The following is a 17,390-nucleotide window of genomic DNA, read 5'->3' on the forward strand; positions in this document are numbered from 1 at the left end:
TTTGTAGAAATTAACTTAAATTTTTAAAATTATCTTTTCCCAGCATCTGTGAATTTATGCCCTGAGACAGACTGTTTAAGCCACTCTTAAAACTCCTATATTCACTAGCATTTAAGCAGCACTCTACACTTGTAATGTGAATTAAAGACAAGGAAAAAATTACCTCCTACTTGTCACTAGTAATTGGTAGCAAAAAGCAGATGTCTATTATTACACAGTGACAGTAAGAACACTGGGCAGTATTTCTGTATTGCTGGTTTAGCTACAGCTGATATTGCAAAGTGCTCCAGTGACAGCTCTAGAGGGACTTCTCTTACTCTCCACCCTCCCTTGCCCTTCTGGGTGTCTCACTGCCCTGTTCTGTGCTGCGGATTAAAGAGGCTGTTAGAGCTGGTGGAGGTGACAAGTTAGTAGTGATAAAAATCAAAGACAGTAAATGAGAAGAAACGAAAAAGAAAATGTTAACTTGGAAATTATCCAGGCATTGTAGCTAGAGTTGAAAATATCTGCACCAATTATTCTAGAGCAAAGGATCATTTTCAAGTGACTAGAGATCCCTTTTTAGTTCTAGAACATGACATATAATCTTCCACTGCAATTATTTTAGATTTTATCTACTATACCTTCTTTAGCAGTCTAATCTAGAACCAATTCACAAGAGATAAATACATAGTATGAATTTCCTAAAATCTAGACCCACATGACAGCTTTTATATCTGTATGACAAACACTTTAAGTAGTAGTGACTGAAGAAACATTTAACTGATTTCTAAAAGGAGTGGACTTTTTAGCAGTTCTTGGCCAGAGTGTCCATATTTATTCTGTTCTAGAGAATGAAAACTCCTTTGTTTACTTCCTCACTCCAGAAAGGGGACATCTCAGTTATATCAAGAGATGTGAAAATATGCTGAATATGTTTATGTAAACCCTGGTAAGTGGAAGAGTATTTATTGACTACTGTTTGTTATCATTCATGTAATTAAAATAATCACCACCAGCAATCTCTTCTCAGAATCAATTCTTCCCCTTTTCCAAAAATATGTTAAGGAAGGCAGGGAAGAGAGCAAGAGGAGGGATGGGGGCAAAGGAAGGAAGCAAAGTCAGATAGGGGAAGAAAAGAATATGGCCTCTGGAAATAAACCAACAGAAGCACAGAAGGTGGCAAACACCCCTCTATCATCAGTTCTGTTCAGAACTGTATTGCCATTTAAAACAGAAGGCCTATGTCACAGAAAATGTGACAAAGAAGGTCATTTCCCTTTGCAAATAGAAAACATTCATAAATTGGTATACAGAGGAAAACCAACCCACTGACAATTGCCCTAAGCCATCCTTTCTAAAAAATACCAGATGGATACCTTACCAATCTTGAGATACTCAGGAACTTCCAAATTTCCTAGATAATCAAATCAAGTCAAGTCAACATCTTTAATATCCTTGCATTCAATTTTGCACTATTATGTTCAAAAAGATGATCTACCAATCCAATGACCCTTCAGGTTTGGTCACACAATGGTTCAATGTGACTAACACTCCTCACATAGTAATCAAAGAGATGGTGTTACTAAACCATGATCCAGATGTAATACAAAAGTCATACTTGGACTGGGTTCTGTTGAGGATGCATTCCTTCCAGACTCGATGGACCATATGATTGTGGAGTTTTGGAGGAATCTTCCCCGATCTCTTTGGACTGTGCATAGTTATCATCCCCCCGTCTTGGGAGCCTAGGTGACTGACAGCACTCTGCGTACCTCCACTGTCCCCTGGAAAAGACAGACAACTTGGGAATGTGAAAATTATCTGAAAAGGTCTCCTGGTACACAGATTGCAAGCTTACGTCACAGAAATGTTTGGATTTTTGAAACCCGTGTTATTCATGTAGCGCCCTGGCAATAACACTACCTATAGCTCTAAGCACAATTTGTGTGTACTGGCACTTTGGACAGTTCTTTGTCTTTTCCCTAAAATAGTTCATCACATCAACACTCACACACTCACACAACCCAAGGGCATAGCCATTCAGAGGCATTCTGACTCTACAGATATTGGAGACAACTTACCTATAAAGGCTTATACATCATAGTACTAAAGATGTGACCACGAATAGATTGTTTTAAATTTTTAAATCGACAATGCAATAAGTAAGTTTCAAGGCAGAACAAAACAGCAGAGGGAGCTTTCTGCTCATTTAGCTAAAAATCTATGCAGTAACTGCACATAGCGCCCTGGGTCGGAGAAAGAACTTAATGGCACAAAGCTTTTAACAAGGTCAAATTTCAAATCTGCGTGTGGAACTGTCTGTCCTTATGCCTGACACAATTTATGAAATCTTAGAGCTAAAATACTGAAAGGTTATCTTGACATTCTGTATCAGAGGATTATTCACTAGTTTCTCTCTAATAACTCCACTTAGCTTTTCCAGCTATGGTTGTATGTAATCCCATTTCTTTCTATTAGGTGCATTAGGATTACTGGTAATACTGGTTTTTGGTTATATGAGTATTTTACTATTTCTATCACACACCAGACAAATATTGAAGTTGATTTCCAGTATTAAATTCTGATTCAATTACTTTAATCTATTTAACTTCATAGATATATTGTGGGTTTTATCCTCAACAGAACTATGATACAAAACATTTTGAACAAAATAATCAATTTTAAGCACTCTGGAAACCTCCACCCTCATCTGAAAAATAAACAACCTTATACCACAAATTAGTAGTCCTGATATGCTGGAACACAACCATCAGATGAGCTGAATGGTTGGGCTTAGCTCTATTTAAGACAAAAAACAAAAACCAGCATCAAAATGCTTACATTCCAAGGAACTAAAAATTGCTTGCTCCCCATGAAAGAATTATTGTATTAAAAATTAGATAAAGGAGACAAAATAATTTGGTCTTTTACTGCTCTTTCACCTTTAAAGTTCCCTGACTTGGTATACGGTACAAAGTAATTCACTTCAATTCTACAATGGATATGCAAATGCTTATCATAAAACTAGGATAAACAGAGAAACAGAAGTAGAACACATAGCCCTGTGCTCCCAAACACCTTACAATTTAGCCAAAGAGATCATATACCCACAGTGTCATACGGGATGAATACGACCAAAAAATAAAAAGGATGAGGAAAATAAGGCACAGTTTTTTCAGATTAAAGCTGGGTTAATGCTTTTCAGTAGCTTTTAATGATTTAATTAAAATGGGGATGATACCTCATAGGGAATTAGACAAGACCTATACTCCATGCCGTCAAATACATACTGAATATTGTTCCTCAAAATTATCTCCATAAATAGGAGACACAAGCAGAGGTACCTATCCACATGAGGCATGAGTGATTTCACCAAAACCAGTTGGCCCTCCTAGGTCCCCTGCTAATCTAGAAGATTCTTGGCCATTTTAGGGGGAAAGGGGACACATTTTGTCCTATATGTAGGAAAACATGGCAATGCTCAATGTTAGTCAACTGCAGAATGACAAGGCTGACCAAGACTGTCTCTGAGACAGCATTAAGAGTCCTAAGCTATAATTCATTGTATCATGATGTCAAAAATTAAGACAAATTCACTTTACAACAAAGATTCCAATTGCTTTTATTTGGTTGGTTTTAGAGAGTTAGGAGGCATCAGGAGATTTATTTACCCAGGGCTTAGCACAAATGACCTACACAGTCAGAGGAAGTAATGTAAAGACCCGGAGTTAGGAAGTCCACACTGAAAACCACAATAAACAAAACCTGGTGTTTCTGAATCGTGAAATTTAGCGTTCCTAACTGATCAGACCCTAGGGCATCATGCATACAGCAGGCCTTCCATTTTAAGTTTCAATTTTAAGTTGAATACAAATATCCCTAAGAGATACTAATTCTAGTCTCTGTATCAATATATCTTCTCTATGATGATTATTAAAACGTCTGTAGAAGTATTTTTTCTTTTTCCTTTTTTTGGTTTTCTTCTTTTTTAATAAAAACGGAGCAAATCCTTTCACAAGGAATCATCCAAATTCTCTGCTCTGCCATATCAGAGTTGGATGTCCCTTTCTTCTTACTGTCTTAGCAACTGCGTGGCTTCTCAAGACAGAGGCTGCCTGCTGCCCGTTTCTCTGCCTTCCACACCGTATCCAGGTAACTCCTTCCAGATAACATAATCGTGTTTTGCTTCAAATTGCTTACGCCACCATTTGTAGACTGCTTTGCTGCCTACAGAGCGCTGTCAAGCTTTTTACCTAGTATGTGTAATAGCTCTGTCAAGTACGTAGTACTTAACAGAGAAGGAATTGGAGGCTCAGGCCAAGTTTGAGAATTTAATAAGGCCAACTCACCTAGTAAAAGCTATATAGCCAGACTTTTAAATTAGGTGTGCTCAATCACAGTCTCTATACTTGCACCCGATATACTGCTTAACCATGAACATTTACTGAGTACCCTGCACATGCCAAGCACCATGCCGGAAACTGTGAAATGCCATCTTATCTAATCTCATGAAAAGAGCCACGTAAGTGTGTATTATGCTGCATAATCTGTTTTCAGTTCAGCAGTCAAGACTGTATCTACTCTGATGCTTTTGCTAACATGGCCCACATTAAAAAGCCTATAAATAATCTCCCTCCAGCTCAAGTCTGATGAATATTAATGACTAGATTTCCAATTAAAACAATGTCAACTACAACAACCAAAAAGTTAACACAGAAAATATACTACTCCAAAGATAGCAAAATGCTCCCAATTTAAACAATTTCTGAATTTTTTCATAAAGGAAATTTTTTAAAGTTTCATATGTAATTAATACTGATCATTAATGTAGACAGATGACTGGCAGAACAAAGCATTTTCCTGAGAGCTTCTAAATGCCAGTCTACCTTTATAATATAACAAGAAAAGAATTATACCAGACATGTTCCTGCCTGGCAATGGCCAACTAGGCAAATGTTTCAGCTATTTTCTGATTAAGTGTTTTCCATTTGTTTTAAGGAAAAAAAGAGCAGCCTCCACCTTGTCCCTTGTTCGTGTATGTCTGTGTGTGTGTACACACATACATGTGTGTAAAGGGACAGATGTGTGTAGAGAACTTAAGAGAAACAACTACACTGTCTAACTGGAATAAAGACTAACAGGGCACAATTAAAATTCGGAAGCACATCCATTCTATTTGTTGAAAATTTTCCTTCTGTATTTTGCAGACTTCCCATGTCACTCTACCTCCATCTCTTGGCATAAGGCATTTCTCAATGTGAGTTTATTCATCTGTTCCATGGCAAGGAAGCTACATGGTTTTCTGTGATCTCCTCCACCTGGATGAGTACATTCCTGGATTGTACTCACCTATGATGGCCTGTTCTGGAGAAGTGGGAGGGGTAAGTGGCATCCCACAGTTACTTGGGTCCTTCACACTACCAAGTCCCTGCTGCCCCACTGTAATATGGCCTCCAGCACCAGCAACACTCTGAGGAACTGGGATGTCATTCTGAGAGATCAAAACAAATGCCGAAGGATAAACCATCCGAACACCACCTGTAAGTAAAGAGAGCAAGGAGAGAAGCAGGCCTGAGAAAAAGTTCACACCGGGATGCCAACTTTGATATTCTAGCGGTCAGAGTCAAAGCTCAATGATGAAAATGAGGTGCTCATTAGGTACTGCCAAAAGTGATGTGCTCCATTCCTTCCTAAGTTAATAGCTGTTTAAACATGTGCTCCAACATTATGATAATAGCATTTGGAAGACAGGGACCACTGGCGCTTCAGGCAAGATAACTACTCAGCATATACCACTGTATCAAGAGAATTAAAAAAAAATGGGAAAATTATGGAGATTATTTTTGATGAATCTCAATGATTATCTTTTTAAATTAAGAAAGATGAAGAAGATAGAATAAAGTTCTTCAGGCAAAATATTTTCTTACCAACAATTACTTCGACAGCCACAGGGAAATCATCGTTGTATCCCAACTCCTCTTCCTCTTTCAATTCTTCTTTCTTTTTCAGCACCATGGGATAGAAATACTGCCATTCCTCGATCAGCTTACGGGTGGCTGGGTCTGACATCTTGTATGCCTGGCCTGTTAGCGTGCCATTTAAGCCATAAGGACTTACCAGTACTAAGGCAGGGAGGAGAAACATATGTCACAGATCAGAGTAATAACTCCTACTTACGTCTAAGGCCACATATGTGGTCACTTAGGCTAAAGTCCAGCCTCACTTACTAGATAGTGCTCTTTATTTCCGGACTCCTTTTACAGTCTTTTTTTTTTTAAGTTTCTCATTTTAGTAACTCTTACCTATATGCCTCTCAACATACATCAGTTTTTTAAGGAAATCAAATGGGGGAGGTAAAAAATAAAAAATCAGACAGCTGTAGTAACACACAATATATAAACTATTTATGAAAGCTTCTATACACCTGTTTGATAAGAGTTTATACACTGTGAACATTGACTCTTTTATAAAAAAACCATTTAATACATATATCCCAAAACCTGCCTAGAACTTGAACACATTTTCCAGGGTTTCTGAGAATTCCTAGGTATTTGTTGTAATTTTAAAAATAACATATAAATAAAACTTGTAATAGCAAAAAGGTCTTGATGTACCAAGTCTGAAACATAATGCTTAGTTATAATTTCAGTTACAACTGTTTTGAAGGTCTGTTGATGAAACAACTCTAAGCAAAACTTATTAAACTCAAAGTAAAGGACTCAAAGTCCCTCTATCTCTTCCAGTGTTTGACCTGATGTTATTTTCGCTGACCTAGCCACAAAAATATAGTTAACACGATGCTGCATATAACCCAGCCAGTTTGTAGTCTAGGGGGGTTAACCTTCCAAACAATATTTTTCCAGAGATAAACTTTTTCTTAATCCTAATTTCTACAAAAATCTCAGCATAGGCATTAAGTGAGATGTTCTTTCTTTGGATGGCTTTATTTTTTTAACAGCTGGATGACATATTACAATATTCAGTGATAGCTGTAGACATCACATATTTCTTGGTACCTTTCTGCTGTTCCTCACTGATTCAAATAGGATAAAAATACTGAGTCCAACCAACACAGTTAATCAAGGGGAATATTTCTGCATTAATACTTCTAGGAAATTCCCACATCAATAATCAGTATTTCTATATTAATACTTGTAGGAAATTCCCACATCCCACATTAATTATATTCACTAAAATTATTTATAGGCCAACATCTGCCCCAAGAATGCCCCTCCTCCACACCAATCAAGGGAAATAAGCAGGGTAACATCCCACAAAAAAGTCTTCTATCACTCGAGACATTAGCAACAAACGATAAGACCTAAAATAACTGGTTTATGGAGACCTGATATTGCTAATATTATCTTTCCCAACTTAGGTTAGTTACCTCCCCTCATGATTAGGAATTCCTTCTGTTCTTATCATAAATAAATGCTTTTGTTTTCAGTGATAAAGTCTAGAATGAAGTTAGATGGTCCTCAGCACCTTCATAGTTAACAAAACACAATATTGAATAATTCTGGTAATCCATAATATGCAAATACTGTACAACTCTTAAGTGTACAGTTTGGGAACTGGGTTTTGAATTTTATAAATGTTCACACAGCAAATACCCAAAATTATGGAATGGTAAAGCACATAGCTTAAAATGTATTACAAAAAGAGGGGGTAAAAAAATAGGTAACAATTAGGAGAGAGTTAAATGAGGATTCAACATTCTTATTTACCTTAAAAAAAAAAATTTAAAAGGCTCAAATATCTTTAGGGCAAGGAACAGATGTTTTCATCAAATTAAATCAGAATCATCTGCAGGAAATCAAAAACCAATCTTAAGTAATACAGAGGCTAAACACTCATGACAGGTTGTTATGTCAATAAAAATATTTTAGTTAAATCTGTTAAAATATCAGTGTTTTTTAAAAATTATTTTCATCAAATTAAATCAGAATCATCTGCGGGAAATCAAAAACCAATCTTAAGTAATACAGAGGCTAAACACTCATGACAGGTTGTTATGTCAATAAAAATATTTTAGTTAAATCTGTTAAAATATCAGTGTTTTTTAAAAATTATCCCGCATCGGGCTCCCGGCTCCACGGGGAGTCTGCTTCTCCCTCTGACCTTCTCCTCGCTCATGCTCTCTCTCACTGTCTCTCTCTCTCTCAAATAAATAAAATGTTAAAAAAATAAAATAAAATAAAACACTTCCTTCATCAACAATAGCTCTTAACAGTGCCAACTGAGAATACCAAGGATCTCTGGGATGGCAAAGGATAGATTTAATATACCTAAACAATGATCTGAATTATTGATTATTTAAACTATCATACAGCAAAGGGCTGCATGTCACTCTTTTGAGGAGTCTGTGTGTATTAAGAAATTCAACCGTCAGATGGGTTCCTGGTGCTGCTGCCCTGGATGAGAATGGGGTGGCAACCCTTCTGGGTCCGTGAGCCCCGCTGGACTAGATCAGTCCCCACTTACAGAAGCTCCAGCACGACTGGAGCACGGCAGCTGAAAACAAGCCCAGCGACCACCACCAGGGTACTTCTGAGCACGCTCTTGCCCCCTGATGATGAGATGTTATTGCCACAATACCTCCAGAGCCGCTGGAACCTTTCAAAAATCGTGTGGGGGAAGTCAGGCAGGATTATCCCAATTTTAAAGAAGGGAAGACTCAGGTAAGCTGGTCATTTAAGGTCATAGAGAGGAGTAAACAAAAAAGGCAGGAATGGAGTCCTCTGACAGCACAGTTCTACCTTCCTAAGTCTGGGTTCTTTTATCCTACATTCTGTCACCGTTTTTCACATTCTGACGCTGACTTTACATACATACACATAAAGCCTGTTAAGACATTAAAGTTGGTTTCATCAAGATGGTTTTCTGTGATGTCACAAATACAGCCCACAGGGCTGGATCTGGAGTTTGTCTTATCTTATTGGCTCCTAAAATGTAACTCTGCATTAACTACCAACATTTTTTAAAAGGAGATTTCCATAAAAATGCAGATCACCAGTCTCCCACATTCCTGCCTGGACAATGCACTGTAACTGGATAGCACACGGTCCCTTTAAATGAGGCATACTCTTGGATGCCTGGGTGGCTCAGCTGGTTAAGCGTCCGCCTTCAGCTCAGGTCAAGATCCTAGGGTCCTCAGATGAGAGTCCTGCATCAGGCTCCCTGCTCCACAGGGAATCGGCTTCTCCCTCTGTGTCCCCACTCCCCATCTCTCATGAATAAATAAAATTTTAAAGAAATAATAAATAAATAAATGAGGCATATTCTAACAGTTCCATCAAAGACGCTGCTCTCTCCTACTGCCCCTCAGGATGACAGTGACCATCAGTAATGCCTAGACTTTTGCTTCACCCAACGCAGGTCATCCACACATTGTTTACCTGGTCCTGATAGAAATTTGAGTTTATGGCCTTGTATTTTAAAGCATTTATTTTTTCAAGAAATTACTAATCCTAGGGGAAACGGAATCTACACTGTTGACAGACTACTGTTTTTTGACCGAGTGAAATGTGCTCAAGCGACAATATATACCCCCTTCTCCTTTCTCCGTGTCATACCAGCCCTGTTGCTGCTTTCTTATATGACATGGGGTCAGCGTCAGAGAAAAGTGTCCATGCTAACACTTCATTTTAAAGTGCTTGAAGTAAGCACATTTGGAATCACCAATCTGTATAAATCAAATACTTACCACCATTATCCAAATAATATTACCAACTCCAATCTAGTGTTTGACTCTGTGGTCGACATGGATCTGATACTGAATGAGCATGCACACCATGGCTCTCTACCCAAATAACCTTAATTTATCCATGTACATAACATTTAGTTAGAAAATATGCACACTTTCAACACAAAATAATGTGCACAAAAACATGAATGACCAAAAAGGGGAAGTTTCAAATGATATGCTGATGTCATCATTTTAAGTAAATATTTAGTTAAGATCAAAACCACATTTCATAGGGCGAGTAACATAATGCAGTCCCTGCACATACTTGTAGCCATCTCGATTGAAAATGGCTGCAGGTGGCATGGGCAGTTGTTCGATTTTAGGAGGGATTGCCCATGAAGGCCGAAACAAACAGGCATCAGGTATCTTCAGAGGTAGCAGGCACTGGCTCGGCAACATCTTCAGCGGAGCAAACGTGGAAGACCCCACGAAAGGCTGGAAGGTGGGAGCTTTGTGCACATATGAGAAGTCCTGGGACAACAAAGGGGGGGCAGTGATAATGCCAGTGAACAACTTAGGACATACCACAACAATAACAGAAATGACTGCAAGTCCATATTTTTCTCATCTAATCAGCAGAAAATGCTAATACCAACATTTTAAATTAATCAAGACACTATAATTAAAATACCAAGCAAGGTACCTCATGATCCAATTCAGAGGATTGTTAGAAACTTAGGTATATGTGGCATATAAATAGTATTTTGAGGAAAATGTACATGAATCCGCTTGAAAACCACCCTGGCTCGATAAAATTCATATACTGAAATTACCTTTACTTCCTCTGGTTTAGGACTTCCTAATCCATCTTCTACTTCCATTTTGAATTCAGTGAGCTGTGTTGAAACCATACTGACCATAGGGCTCTCCATCATGCCTAATGCTGTCACTGTCTCTGAACTGATTCCATCTTTATAATTCATTACAGGAGAAAATGCAGGGTGCTGTTCCAAGGAAGGAGGAGTGGGGAACATCCTTTGCAAGTCTGCAACTGCTAAAAGAGAAGAGAAGAGGAGAGAAAAGAAGAGAAGAACAGACAACAATATTTATTTTAACAGGTAGGATTTCTAAAAAATCCCAGTTCGTAGGCAGGCACCCTACCTGTCATTAGAAATAATGCTAACTGAATGGTTATATCAGTTACACAACAGAATATTAACAATGGAAGTCTCTAAGAAGGCCATCAGCAGAAAATTATCCTTTTCTGGAACTTTACCACTATCCCCTTGATGCTTTATGATTTGGCTTCACATTAATTAAGTGAACGAAGTCTACGTAATACATTTTTCTTCTAACAAATGATTGCCTGAAGAGTATAAGAAGATGAAAATAAGTAGAAGCTGGGAGAAATTAGATGGAATAACTTTATTAATAAAGTTCTATCTCTGCTTACAAATATGTATGAAATATTTCAGAATTATATAAAAACATGCTATAGCAAATTTTACATGGAAAATTCACCAGGCAGTTCTACTACAGAAAATAAAAATTGATTAGAGCTAGAACGGTGGTTTACATGTAGTAGGATTACTTAGCTAGTTTGAAAAATCTACCACACTCACTTCTCTTCAGGGAAATGATTCCATATTGACATTAAATGCTATCCATATTGATATTAAAATGAAACTTCACAGTTAGGTTTAATAATCCTACCTAGAACCAGAAGACAATTTATTAAAAATCCAGCTAGTAAAAAAAGTATCATTTAAGAAACAGTTAAAACAGGGATCCTCAATCCTTTTTTAAAAAACATCTTAATACACCTGAGGTTAGCCATCATCATTAGCAGGGGCTCATTAAGGCAGGGATTCTGAAAAGTAGGAGCAGATGTAATGCAATCAAGTTGTGCTTGCGAAATTTGGCCACTAGGGGGTGTCCTGTACAGCACATTTATTTACAAATTTAGAGCCTCGAGTTTAAGTCCGTGTTCTGCAATGGTATCTGATGTCCCATTTTCCAATCATATTGTTCCTTCTAGAAACTTCAGCATTTAAAGAGGCAAACGGTTACCACTGACTAGGCTAAGATACGACCTGTAGCTCTGAATCACAAATGAAGAAAGAATAACCGCACTACACTCCGCCCTGGGCTGGCGTCTGAGGCAGAGCCCTGTCCTGTACAGCAGCAGCTCCCAGAGCAGTTCCACAACTCAGCGCTGCTACAGCCCAGTTAGGTCATTTCCTCCCTGGGGGCCTCGGACCCTTCATCTAAATGGCTGGACTAGATGTGTGATTCTCACCAGGCTTACTTTCTTTCCTTTGTTTATGGGAGGATGGGGAAGCTTCTGCCATATGGAGGCAGAAAAAAAAAGGTGAGAACATCTGCATGAGATGATCTTTAAAACACATTTCCTAGTTAAACAATTATATAATCCTGAATAATTTACCTTCTCTTGGCCTCCAGTGCTTATCTGTACAACAAGGGAAGGAAAAGGCCAACAAACAGCATCTCAGATACCAACTTTCCCTCTCATTAGAGAAGCTCCACTTCCATTTATTTCCTACAGTAGGATTCTGTGTAAGATTTCATTAGACAAATGGTGCCTGCTGCCGCCAAGAAAAAAAGAAAGAGAAAAAGAAAAAAAGGGGGAGGGAAGAAAAAAACCAACTCCCCTGCAAGTAGATCTTCAAGGTACCTTCTTCTTAGGACAGTATTCTACCGTTAAGGAATGGAATAATTCCTAGAACTGGGGATATAAGCCAAGCCAGAAACTCCCAGAGAACCAGTGGAGTCTGAGGAGGAAAAATGGGTCTTAAAATGTATTAGCAGTGAGATCAATAAGTTCTTTAAAACAAGAGTGAAGACTTTAATACTGAGTTAGGTTCCACTTGAAATATATACATCACCTTTATCTTTCAGTCCCTACTCCTTTTCCCAAGCCAAAGACTGGCTCTGGATCAATTTTAATATAAAATTAATGTTTAAGTGTAACATTTAAAATCCTAAGTCTTACTTATAGAATCTTCAAACTCCTACTATAGGTCTTAATCATCAAGTTATTTGGAAAATAAACTGTACAAATTCTCTTTGTGTTAAAGTATTCTGGCTATGGTGTAAAATTTTACCAAAAATTATTTTTATTAAATTACCTACCAAATTTTGTCAAAGAAATGTAATAAAGGCGTTTCTCACTTGTAATAAAGGCATTTCTCATTCTCAAATTCTTCGATGCTATCTAACACAGCTGTATATCTCAATTTTTTTTATAAACATTTCTTTTTTTTTTTTAAGATTTTATTTACTTATTTGACAGAGAGAGAGATCACTAGTCGGGAGAGAGGCGGTGGGGGTTGGGGGAGCAGGCTCCCTGCTGAGCAGAGAGCCCGATTCGGGGCTCGATCCCAGGACTCTGAGATCAAGACCTGAGCTGAAGGCGAAGGCTTAACTCACTGAGCCACCCAGGCGCCCAAGTGTATCTCAACTTCAACACCTCAGCTTGTTATTTTTTTATCAAAGGTAAAAGAGAACACACAAAAAATTACGGAAAATAAGATTCCACCTGCCAGAGATTCACTTTATAAAGTGGCTTTCACTATTCTTATTAGCAGATAGTTGTGGGTTTTTTCGTAAGAGTTTATTTTTAAATAATCTCTACACCTGGGGCTAGAACTCATAACCCCAAGAGCAAGAGTTGCATGTTCCACGGACTCAGCCAGTCAAGCACCCGTTATCAGATATTCTTAAGGAAGACTCTCAACCTCGCTAGCTTCAAGTTCCTCATCTGCAAAATGGTAGTAATATCTACCTCATATTTTTTGTGCACATTAAATAAGATAACACATAGAAGAGAACACTTTACCATGTAACATCTAAACGTTCAGTAAGTGGTGAATAATTAGCCCACCCTCCCCATTTTTGACTGGGCCAAAGATGAAAATGCTGTTAAGTTACAAACAATTTCTGAGAAAGATACAACCTTAAACAGGTATTAAGATGAAAGAAGGAATTGGAGTCAAAGAAAGAAGACAGAAACCCAGAGAAACATTCTGGTCCCCCAAAATAGAAAACCATGGCTTGCTTGTTCAATTTTCTTCTTAAAAATGCTAAAGTAAGGGAGAGAACAGCTACCAGAATGGGCTGGAGTCGAGGTATATTATTGTATGTATTATTCTCACACAATACTACCTTAACACAAACTTGATGCCAAATTAAACCTAGTTATTACTGTATGTTGCTTTCTTCACTGTAACTACATACACGAATGAATAATTATGGACCTATTCTCTCAAACACAGTATCCACTAGCCACATATGGCTATAGGGCAATTAAGCCAAGGGTTGTCCAAAAGGAGATGTGCTGCATGTATAAAATTATACAACAGATGCCAAAAAGTTAGTACAACAAAAAAAAGAATGCAAAATACCTCATTATTTTTTACATTGATTACATGTAAAAATGACACTATTGGTTATATTAAGTAAATATATTATTTAAATTAATTTTACATGGCTCTTCTTTACTTCCTTTAATGTAACTACTAGAAAATTTAAGATTGCATATTTCTATTAAATTGGACGGTGTTATTCTAGACACTAAATTTTATAATATGTCAGTCTCTCTGCCTCAATGTACAATAAAGCTCTTGCAGAGATGAGAACTTCTTGCCATGCTATTTCATGGTCATGCCTGGGGGAGGGGAATACTGTGTGCATGTCCATTTACACACACATACACACATTTACCCTGTATACTCTGTGCACATTGAAAGATCCTCTTCACACTTCTACAGCTGTACTTCCCTAATGCTTATACTTTTGCTGTATTTCAAATTAATTAATTTTTATAGCCTGCACTTTGTCATAAAATTTTGATTAACTTCTTTCTGAAACAATTATTTTCAAAATAAAAATGAGCAAAAGAAGAGAGTACACCGTATACTTTCCTGGGCAATGACTAACTAGCAGGATAGTTTGTGAGTGCAATATTGTGAGCCCAATAATCTTGGACAAGTTATCAGACATTTTAACATTTAACATCACAACGTATCACTTAATGTCAAAAAGGGCAGAGGATTAACTGGTCCAATACAAGGGAAAGAATTCATTCATCTGACCTATTCATATATATCTGCTTTAATATTATCTCTTTTAATCTGTGAATTCCATGTTTGTAAAATTCTGCAGTGCAGAGTAATAAAAAAAGAAAAATGTTTAATTAAAAAATCTACAGCAACTGGCTGGCTACCATTATTCATTTTCATACATGTCATGCTTGAGAAAGCGTTGCATATTTTAAAAAGCTATGGATCTACTAAAGCTGTCAAAATCCAATCTCTGTATACTTCACACTTCTACATTTGAGTAAATCAGCACACATTTATAGGTTCATAAAACTTTTTGACTCATCCCTATGACACAGTGGTTTTTCCCCTCAATTTGTTCTCATTACCAGCTGAAATTAATGAGAAGGTATTAAAGAATGATTTGCAATGGAATTATGTTTCTGCTTCAGAGTACCCATGTAAGCTATCCTGTCTTTCTCTTGCACAATACTGTAGTTTCCTAGGGTGAAGAGTAACTTTAAAAAAAAAAAAAAACAAAACAAGTTTTTCTTCTTGTCATCATAGATAATTAACTATTTTACCTCAAAAGGAAACACAAAAACTTCAGTATGAATTAGAAAAAGGACCACGAAAAAACAAATGTTCCTCATCCTTTGGGTAAATTGAATTTTTTGAAACATCTCGCACAAGCTCTTATACTGGAATATCACTCTGAAAATCACTGCGTAACATTTATCCTACTAGGAAAAGGCTATTAAAGAAACAAACATATACACATTTTTCCACATAGAGTTAATTCGTAATTTGAAAACAAAAGCAAAAGAAATTTAAACTAAGATGGTCTCTTAGCTGTCTGCCCCATCTTAGGAATTCCAACTTATATAAGTTTTTTTTTTTTTTTTTTAATTCAGTTAACATTCTTTTAAAAAAGAAAAAAAAAGGGAGGGACAGAGGGGAACCTCAGATAAGGCAGCACTGAGTATGAGAACATTTTGTTTAAGTTATAAATAGTAAACCAAAGCTCCATTTCCTTTTCTTACTTGGTGGATAAGGAACAGCAGCTCTTCCATCCTTCCCAAGAGGTCGGTCTTCTGCCCCAACTGTAGGCATTTTTGATGAACGCAGTGCAGGTGACACAGCCTAAGAAAAGATTATTATTGAAACAGGGCAACACACGTGTATCTAAGTAGGGCAGTAGTCAACTATTTCTTAACATACGCCTACTGATATTTTGGAATAAAGGTGCTTCCTTACACAGTGTTTACAAGTGAACTTCTAGAAATACCCACAGACTGTGACAAGCTTATCCAGAATGAAAACCAGAGTGACTGAGTCTTGTCTGCATGGATCTGGTAAGGGCAGACTGTACCATCAAAGCACAACTTACAGACCTTAAGCAAATCTTCCTCCCAGGTCATTAGAGAAGTGGTTTTAGGGACACAATAATTAAATTAGGGTGGTGCCTCCAAGGAGTAATTGGCTATCGGTCTGGCTTTCCTTCTGTTTGGAAGCAGGCAGTTAAAAGAGGTGACCTCAAGCCCTCCTGAAGTATGATACTTCCATTTTTCACCACAAAAAAGCCATGTATCTTCTGCTCTTACTTCCACAGTTACCATTCATCTTCATAAAAAAATAACCTTATCACATAAAATTATTGAAATATGCAGAGAGGGCTTTTCTTTGAGTTGTTACTCAAAATAAATTAAGTCCTTTAATAGGCAAGATTATCTTTAAGAACTCAAATGAATGTCTCAAGATAAAATAAAGCAAAAAATATTCTCACAAATAGAAGGTCTTTTACGTATGTATACTTATTCAATGTCACAGGGTTGAAGTGTAAAATTAAATTCAAAGACATTTGAGATGAAAACTTGGACAACGGCCTCACAACACCAGTTATCAGTAAGATGAATTAGCAAAAACAATTCTAAGGTAAGCGATTCTCTTGATTAAATGCCAGACTAGAAATTAGAGTAAAGCAGAAACAATCATTTCAGAGAAATGAAAATTAGATTAAAAATGTCCAACCCTCCTTCACATATTAACGTTACTAAGAACATATTAAAAAACCAAAGTAAACATACCCTCATTTAGTTCAACAGTAATACATAATTTATACAAAGGTAAGTACAATGGCTCTGAGCGCCAGTATAATCACTGGGGATGATGGCTGTGAACAGTCCCCAGCTGCCCCACAATGCCTGCTTTGCCCTCTTTCTTATTCCTCCCTTTCTACTTCTTTTTGATTCTGTGTCTTTTTATGTTTTGTCTTACCACCCCCCACCAAAGCAGCTAACCAAAACCCTAAGGATCATTAAAACCAATCCTACATAACGCCTGACATTTAGGGAGACAGTCAAGTTCAAAAAGGCTCTCAGATGCCTGGATCAACGCTAAAGAAACATGTCATTTCTTGTACTGCAGTTTTTCTCACTGTCATGTCCTTTTCCTTCATGCAGCCACTGCCTGAATTTCCATCCTTGTGTTTTAATCCAATAGAAGTTACCAAACAGTACTCCTGCTTCCTGTGTATGAGGCTGGTGAAAACCAGCTCTTGCTTCTACCAAGTCAGTTCCACACTCAGCAACCTTCGCAGAGGGACACGTTATAGGCAGAGTTCAAAGTTCAAAGCCATAAGAGTGGCTAACCTAACCCTG

General features: G+C 37.4%; 1 protein-coding gene across 3 annotated transcripts in view; it reads right to left on the reverse strand.

The window, feature by feature from the left end:
- Positions 1-17,390, reverse strand: part of LOC111156534 (mediator complex subunit 13 like) — a 324,386-nt gene that overhangs the window by 56,865 nt on the left and 250,131 nt on the right. For 2 of the 3 annotated variants that reach the window (XM_022517494.1, XM_022517493.1), the window contains exons 1-3: positions 5,910-6,100; positions 5,332-5,520; positions 1,601-1,766 (exon numbers count right to left, since the gene is read on the reverse strand). In XM_022517494.1, coding sequence (XP_022373202.1) covers positions 1,601-1,766; positions 5,332-5,520; positions 5,910-6,051 — 497 coding nt within the window. In that variant the 5' untranslated portion in view covers positions 6,052-6,100. Of the gene's footprint in view, positions 1-1,600; positions 1,767-5,331; positions 5,521-5,909; positions 6,101-9,995; positions 10,202-10,503; positions 10,725-15,773; positions 15,874-17,390 lie in introns of those variants that run through there. The other variant, XM_022517492.1, reaches the window with a different exon arrangement.

The sequence above is a fragment of the Enhydra lutris genome, unplaced genomic scaffold, assembly GCF_002288905.1.
Source record: "Enhydra lutris kenyoni isolate GAN:26980312 unplaced genomic scaffold, ASM228890v2 scaffoldscaffold46, whole genome shotgun sequence".
Taxonomy (NCBI): domain Eukaryota; kingdom Metazoa; phylum Chordata; class Mammalia; order Carnivora; family Mustelidae; genus Enhydra; species Enhydra lutris.